This window comes from Carlito syrichta, unplaced genomic scaffold (genome assembly GCF_000164805.1).
Source record: "Carlito syrichta isolate Samal-C Ts95f unplaced genomic scaffold, Tarsius_syrichta-2.0.1 Scaffold311753, whole genome shotgun sequence".
Taxonomy (NCBI): Eukaryota; Metazoa; Chordata; class Mammalia; order Primates; family Tarsiidae; genus Carlito; species Carlito syrichta.
The window spans coordinates 331,843-340,321 of NW_007255849.1; the positions used below are offsets into that span (position 1 = coordinate 331,843).

The 8,479-nt window shown below is 53.3% G+C and overlaps 1 protein-coding gene across 1 annotated transcript in view; it reads right to left on the reverse strand.

The window, feature by feature from the left end:
* LOC103271541 (lateral signaling target protein 2 homolog) overlaps positions 1-4,013 on the reverse strand; it is a gene marked incomplete at its 5' end in the record, with an annotated part of 4,254 nt that extends 241 nt beyond the window's left edge. Inside the window, 4 exons of the mRNA XM_008069011.2 lie at positions 341-444; positions 1,296-1,400; positions 2,909-3,025; positions 3,806-4,013. Coding sequence (XP_008067202.2) covers positions 341-444; positions 1,296-1,400; positions 2,909-3,025; positions 3,806-4,013 — 534 coding nt within the window. The remainder of the gene's footprint in view (positions 1-340; positions 445-1,295; positions 1,401-2,908; positions 3,026-3,805) is intronic.
* Positions 4,014-8,479: the final 4,466 nt, after the last annotated feature.

Genomic DNA, 8,479 nt, shown 5'->3' on the forward strand with positions numbered 1-8,479 from the left:
CCGGACCCTCAGGAAACCCAGGCTAGGGCCTGGCCCCAGAGACCAGGCTTCCAGAGGGGTCTGGGACCCCCACCAGAGCCACTGCGGGCTCCTCTTCAGACCCTCTGTTCCCTCCCCGTGGCTGGCTCGGACGCAGCCAGGGCTGGATAAGGGCACCGTGCAGGTCCCGGGGGCCAAATGTGGAGTCAGAACAGGGCCCGACTCGGGGGAGGGCTCTGCACAAGACCAGAAGGCTTGCCAGCCTCCAGGGCCTCGGGCCTGGCTTCCAGAACCTGACACCGTGCCTGTGGGTGGGACGGGAGGCCGTGGGACCAGCCTCCGCGCCCGAGGCCCCACTCACCTTCCCACAGCTGCGGCAGTGGTGCTTCCGGCGGATGACAGTGAAGGGCGCTTTGCACGCCGTGCAGAAGCCGCAGGCCTCATCGGGCACCCACTCGGGGGGGTCTGTCACAAGGAGAGCAGGGACACGTCAGCCACAGTGGGGCAGCTGGGCCAGGGTGCAGGCCAGAGGCCTGGCAGGCGTGCGGGAGCCTCTGACCCACTCTCCTCCTCCAGTTCCCCCTTAGGCTTCAGGCACTGGCTAAGGCTGCAGAAACATGGCACCTCCGGACGGGCCACTCTTCACAGTCACTGGCAGTGCGGGGCCATCCAGTCCAGCTGCAGCCTGCACCTCTCATCAGGCCAGGCCCCCCGATGCGGGAAATGCTGCAGGGAGCGTCCACCTGATGACCACACCCTGGCTATAGCCCTCGATCACCCGAACTCTCCCTGGTCACCAGCCAGCCTCCAGGAAAGCAGTCCTCCAGCTTCTACGTGTCCAGATCTGGCAGCCTGCAGCCTCCAGCCCCCATGAAGAAGGTTCCTATGACCCCAAAGCACTGCCACGAAGGAGAATCCAGGGACTTCTCCGTCCCCAGTGGTGTCCAGGGGCTGCCCCACAATGCCCTTCCTGATACAGGTGAAATGCCGGGTGTTGGGTGTACACCTGAGCCCAGGGACCAGCCAGCTCCCACCACAAGCAAGGCCTGGCCCTGGTGTCTCCTTGCTCGCTACACCCATTACCTGGTCCCCACCAGGCTGAGAGATATTAAGCTATTAGCCTGAGGACACTCAGTGGTAAGGAGCCTATGTGTTCAGCCTGGCCAGGAGGGGACACGGACCTGAGAGGCTAACTCTGTCCCCAGGAAGCTGCACACACAGCAGTCACTGGGGAGAGGCTGAGGCAGAGAGGTTAGGTTAGGCTTCCGCACTCCACTATGCCTCATGCCAGCCCCTGTCCAGAGGTTCCTGCATACCTTCAAAGTCCCCGTCACGGGTCTTGGCCGCCAGTTCAGAGGATGACAGGGTCTCTTGGCACAACGCGCAGTCCTCCAAGGCCGCACTCCGCAGGGTCTGGGTGACTGGTGGAGAAAGGAGACCATAGGTGTGTTGGGCAGTGTGTTGGTGCTGGTGGGCTTCCGGCAGGGCTCATCTGGGGGCTTCCAGCAGGGCTCATCTCCCCACACCCACTGGCAGGCTTGTGGCACGTGGAGTGAGTCAAAGCAGCAGGTTGGGTGCTGATCCCGCTGGGTCTTTCCGTTCGAGGGAAGCACAGCATGGGGGTGCCCGTGAAGCACTTGGCTCCCCACCCCCAGGCATCCAGCCCCTGGGCCCCTGCACCGCATGTGTATAGTCAGACCCACGGACTGTGATCCCTGGGCAGGTGAGTGCCCAGCCCAGGGAAGAGCCTGTGGAACCCACATCGACCTGGCCATGTCACCCGCCTTCCGGAGTCGTGATTTCCAGAAGGCTGCCCTGCCGAGAATTCCTGGCAGCATGCAGCCTAGTGGTGTGGACCCGAGGGGGCAGAGTGGGGTTGGCACTGCAGGGCCAGAGCCTCAGGACCAGGTGGGTGGCCCAGTGTGGCCAGGCACTTCATGAGAGAAGCCCCTGTGGCCAGGGGCAGTTCAGAAGAGGTACCTCAGCCTCGCACAAGGGGCAAGAAGAGGCTGAACCCCTTTTCCTATCCCAGGATCCTACAAGAACTAAGGGCCAAACACCCTGTGCCGACTCAGTCGCTGCCCTGACGCATTCTCCCTGGCCAAATAACTATGCACATGAGTGTGAGCACCGGTGCACCTGTGTGCATGTGTGAGTGTGCACACGTACTTGTGTGCATGTATGCATGCACATGTGTAGGCATGCATGCGCCTGTACCGGTGTGCCTGCATGTGTAAGATTCTACATGCACGTGTGTGCATGTGTGCATTCATGTATGCACGTGTGTAAGCACATACATGTGTGTATGTGTGCGTGTCTGTGTGAGTGTAGGTGTGAGAGCATGCTTGGGTGCCTGTGATTTGTGGAGCGTGTGTAAACACTTGAGGCAGATTATAGACAGCCGAGGGCTCCTTTTCATGCCCCTGTAGAAAGGTGGGGCCTAGATCCCCTCCTCTTGACCCTGGGTTGGCCTCTAACTGCTTTGACAGGCATTAGGTAGAGGGGACACTGTGCCACATCCAGGTCACAGAGGGAGGGCATGGTCTCTGGTCTCTCCCAGCCCCATCAGCAGTGAGAAGTCGGGTCACCTTACTGCGGCGTGTGCAGTGGGACAGAAGCTGAGTGTGCAGGGGCGTGGTGTAGGGGAGGGGATGACCCATCTGCGAGTCTGCAGGGGTGAAGCCACTTCTCTGGGCAGGTGGCCTCTCTCTGGGCACTTCTTTTGCCCACTGCTGTGTACCCCTTGGCTCCCCCAGCAGGAAGCCACATTGCAAATGTGCCAGGTCACAGAAATCTGGGAGACACAGTTGACTCTTAGGGACCATATTTGCCCAGGGCTAGGTGGTGTGATTTTTCGAGCACCCCTCCCTAGGTGAGGGGGCACAGTGGCTGGTGAAGGCCTCAGAGCCCTTCCTGGATAGCCACTCACCCTTTCTTAACTTTTCCTTGTCATCTGTTTCTGGCTTGGTGGCCATGACTTCAAACAGCGTTTTGAGAATACTTCTCAGGTCACTTGCATAGTTCGTCTGCAGCTGGTCAGCCACACCTGAGGGAGGAGGACCACTGTGAGAGCGACAGGAGGACCGGGGGGAGGCGCTGAGAAGTACTTGTGGAGGCTTGGTGCTGGATGGAACCCCAGCAGAGCTCACAGCCAAGACCAGTGTGTTCTCCCATCAATCGGGGAAGGAAGCAGCCCCGCCAGCTGGGGACTATTCCTTGGACAGGAGTAAAAACCCAGGAGTCAAGAGAAAGCAGGAGAAGGAACGAACTATGGGCACAGCCCCACCACAGTGGCTCTGCTGCTGACGCTCATGCCTTTAATCCACAGGGCATGGCCACTCGCCAGAGGACACTCTCAGAGTCCTGGCGCTGCGCCCACTTCCAGGATGGTACCTGTCACAATCACAGTGCCTCAGGCATCTAGATTCATCTTCCCCTAGTGGACACAGCCCCCAGCAGCCTATAAAACATTGTCTCAAATACATTTGCCACAATACAGGCTCTGCATGGCAGGGAGCCTCAGGATGGTCCTGTCCTAGACGGTTCCCAGCACCTGACTCCCCCCCCCACCTACACCCCATTCCCCCAGCTGCTCCCTGGAGGAAAACGCCTCCCCACCCTCACCTGCGGAGATTCTCCTTCTCTTGTTGCTATTAGATAGATCTAGCCCTTCTCCGTGAAAAGGAATACTCGCTCTTTGGGGGGCAGACTGGGCTGCCATGTATAGCAAAGCCAGGGAGAGGCTGTGCACACCCCACCCCTCTCCTCTAAGTGCACCCCCCATGTCCTCAAGCCCACGCAACCATCCCAGGTCCAGACATCCCACCTGAAATGCAGACAAACAGGCGGTGGATCAGGTCGTGGCTGCCGTGGAATCTGGCCCTGATCTTCTCTCTTGTACCCGTGTGGGAGGCTGCCAGGGCCGTGTCTGACCCCCTCTTGTCTAAGGAGCAGGAACCAGCTGTGGAGCTGCTGCAAGAGACAGAGATCCAGGGTGTATGGGGGAAGGGAATACAGCGGGGGGCTTCTGGAGCCTGAAGGTCAGCAGTTCCAGACAAAAATCTGTCCTTGAAGACTCACACTCCACAGAGCTGAGCTGCCCAGACACACTACTGTGCCATCACTTAACTTAATTCATGTGCGCCACTGAAGCCAGGTGGTATGACAGAGGCTCTGACCTAGCCCCTGCCTGTTCCGGGCCTTTGGTTTCTGCTGCCCTGAGGCAGCCATGACCAAGTCCTTCTGCGGGATCTCCTGTTCGACATCTGCATGGACTTACAAGCTCAGGCTGCGCTGCCTCGAATTCCCAGTTTACAGCATCTTCTGACACCCCCTCACACCGTCTCTAGTGGGTTGAATGGCAACCTCCCCAAAAGATAATGTTCACACCCTAACTCCTGGAACCTGTGAATGTGACCTTATTTGGAAAGAGGGTCTTTGCAGATGTCATTAAGTGAAGGGTCTTACAATACAGGCATTCATATGGAAACATAAACCACCAAGAATAGCCAAAACAATCCTCAGCAAAAAAACAAACAAACAACAACAAAAAAAACAAAGCAGGAGGTATCACACTCCCAGACTTTAAGCTATACTATAAAGCTACGATAATCAAAACAGTCTGGTATTGGTACAAGAACAGGCATATAGACCAATGGAATAGAACTGAGATCCCAGAAGCAAAACCTCAATTTCTCAACCAACTCATCTTGGACAAAGCCTCCACCACCCACTACTGGGGAGAGGAGAACCTATTCAGTAAATGGTGCTGGGAAAACTGGCTGACTACATGCAGAAGATTGAAACAGGACCCCTACCTATCCCCATACACAAAAATTAACTCTAAATGGATCAGAGACCTAAATGTAAAACCTCAAACTGTAAGGACCTTAGAAAATGCAGGACACTCTTAGACACTCTTATGGAAGTTGAACTGGCAACCGATTCCTGATCAAAACCCAAAGTGCCCAGGCTATAAGAGATAAGAGAGACACATGGGACCTCATTAAACTGACAAGCTTCTGCAAAGCCAAAGAAACCATCAAGAGAGCAGGGAAACAGCCCACAGACTGAGAAAAAATATATGCCAACTCCATATCTGACAAAGGCCTAACATCAAGGATCTACAAGGAACTCAAATGTGCTGAAAAGAAAAAAAACAAACAGCCCTAATTCAAAGTGGGCAAAAGACATGAATAGACACTTCTCAAAAGAAGACATACGAGCAGCCTCACTAATCATCAAGGAGATGCAAATTAAAACTACACTGAGATACCACCTAACTCCAGTCAGAATGGCCATTATCAATAACTCAAATGCTGGAGAAGATGTGGCAAAAAGGGAACACTTCTACACTGTTGGTGGGAGTGTAAACTAGTACAGCCTCTGTGGAACTCAGTGTGTCGATTCCTAAAACTCCTAAAAATTGACCTTCCATATGATCCCACAATCCCCCTACTGGGAATATACCCGGAAGAACTCAGGTCACTCTATAAAAAAGATACCTGCACACGTATATTTATTGCAGCATTGTTCACAATAGCAAGAACCTGGAACCAACCATGGTGCCCATCAAAAGAGGACTGGATTTTAAAAATGTGGTACATATATACAATGGAATCTTATGCAGCCATAAAGAAGAACAAAATCATGAACTTCGCAGCAACATGGATGGAATTAGAGCTTATAATCCTGCGTGATCTCTCACAGAAACAAAGAGCTGAGTGTTCTCACTCATAAGTGGACCTTGAACATGTTCTCACTCATAAGTGGACCTTGAACAACCACCATATTACTATAGGAAAGGGATTGAAAGTAGCAGGAAACTGCGGGGAGGGGAGTGGAGGGGAGATAGCTGGGATTGACAGTAGTCGATATCCACCCGGGGAAGGGGCTGCACACCTCATCAACAAGGGTACCTGCACAATGAACATTTGTATACCTAACCCTGAATTGTACCCCAGAATTTCAAAATAAAAATTAAAAGAGAAAAAAAAGTGAAAGATCTTGAGATGAGATCATCCTGGATTATCCAGATGAGCCCTAAATCCATTGACAAGTGTCCTTATAAGAGACAAAAGAAGAGATAAACATACAAAGGACAGCAGCAAGATAGATACTGGAGCCTGGGGCCACAAGCCAAGGAATGCCTGGGGCCTCCAGCAGCTGGAAGAGGCAGGAAGGGTCCTCCCCTGGAGCCTTTGGAGGGAACACAGCACTGCTATACCTTGATCTCAGATTTCTGGCCTCCAGGCTGAGCGACAATCAGTGGTACTTCATTATGGCAGCCACAGAAACCTAATACATGACCCCACCCTAACTACGCTTCCCTTCTCCATCTTCTCAGCAGTTACAGCCTCAGTTTTGATTAGATTTGCTATTCAGGGGTCCCATGGTGACCATAAACAGTATTGAGGTTGAGCCTGGTCTACGTCAAGGAGGCTACCTTACTTCAACTCTGGGGCTGTGTTCACAGGCCCTCCAATTTTAAAGCAATTGATCTCCTATCTTCTATCTCTGTCTTTTTGTCCCACTTTCTGGGAAATTTCCTCATCTCTTTCTTCCAGTGTTATCCTTGACATTTTAACCTCTGCTATCGGGTTTTTCATTTCCTGCTCCTAACTGTTGTTTCATGGATGTAAAGCTTTTTGTCTATAGAGAAATATTTGTCATCATTTTATTAAAGTTGCCACCGTGGCCTGCACTGCCTTGGTTTCCCCTTTTGGGGGTGGCGTGTTTGGTCTGTGTTTCACACCAGAGGCCTACCTCAAACATTTGGGATCCCCGCAAGAGGCTATGGGTGGAACAGGAACCTTCACCTTGCTAGTGGGAGTGTAAACTGGTGCAACCACTTTGGAAACATAAGTTGGCACCATCTGAGCAAAACGGGAGCTGCCCACACTCCACAGCCCGGCACCTGTTGCCAGCACACACAGGAAAGGCTATCTGTGCATGTCTGCAGACACGCAGAGTCTTCAGGGCAGCTCTGACTCCTCTAGTGCAGCGCTGGAAAGGAGCCCCAGCCCCTGAACGATGGGCTAGAACACCGACTGTGATCTCCTCACACAGGCAGAGACCATCAAGGCGGAAGGAAGCCAGCCACAGCCCCCTCGTGACGTGCGTGAACCTCACACATTGCACAACTCCCTTCACACACAGTGGGAAGCACTCAGCTGCCTGATGGCTTATTTAGGGAGATATCCTCGCGAGGTAAAACTGCTCTGAAGCGCAGAGGCGTGATGCACAAAACTCAGTAAGCCGCCCAGGGCAGCAGGGAGGTGGGCTGGAAAGGCCCCAGGCTTCCCAGGTTCCCTTCCATGACGGTTATGCTCTAGCATGATGAATACTCACAGGAGCAGAGAATGGTAGGAGGCTTGGGGGGGCTGGACTCATGGGGCTGGACCCGATGCTGCTCTGCAGCTTTTCTCTCCCAAGTGGCCCAGTTTCCACAGAGAGGAAGCCCCTGACATTCAGCCTGGGGGTGTGAGCCTCATGCCCTCTGCCATGGGAGCTTAATGAGGAAGGGGCCTTTGCTGTCCAGGATGTCTCAGCTGACAACCTCGCCCACAGGAATTGGAAGTAGAGACATGGGACAGACACTTGCACGCCCTCATTCCCAGCAGCACTATTCACAATGGCCAAGAGGTGGCAGCTACCCAAGTATCCACTGGCAGAGGAGTGGATAAACAAAATGTGGTCCATCCATACAATAGACTCGTATTCTGCCTTAAAAATGAAGGACAGGCTGGAATCGGTGGCTCAGCCCGTAATCCCGCGCCTTTGAGAGGCTGAGGTGAGTAGATTGCCTGAGCCTGCGGGTTCAAGACCCGCCTGGGCAGTGAGACCTCATCTCTACAATAAAAAAAAATCAGCCAGGCATGGTAGTGCACGCCTGCAATTCCGGCTACTCGGAAGGCTGAGGCGGAAGGATCGCCGGCGCCCAGCAGGTCGAGGCTGCGGTGGCCGGGAGCGGCCACTGCACTCCAGTGTGGGTGACTGAGTGAGACTCCGACTCAAAAAAAAAAAAAAGAAGGACATTCTGACAATGCTACAACATGGATGAACCTTGGAAACATGCTGAGTGAAATACGCCAGTCCCAAAAGGACAGGTCATGTATGAGAGAGACAGGAATTAGAATGGTGAATCCTGGGGCCCGGAGAGGAGGAATGGGCGGTTAGTGTTTTTTTGTTTGTTTAATGTCTTTATTTTAAAGATGTGGGGTACAATTCAGGGTTAGGTGTACAAATGTTTGTTATGCAGGTACCCTTGTTGATGAGGTGTGCCTCCCCTCCCCTGGCAGTTTCCCATTACTGCCAATCGGAAATTAGTGCTTAAATGGTGACAGTTTCACCTAATGCCACTAAAATGTACACTTAAAAGTGGCTAAACAGTGCATCTTGTTACATATATTTTACCAATTAAAATGAAGAAGAAGCCAGGCTCGGTGGCTCAGCCTGTAATCCCACGCTTTGGGAGGCTGAGGTGAGTGGATTGCCTGAG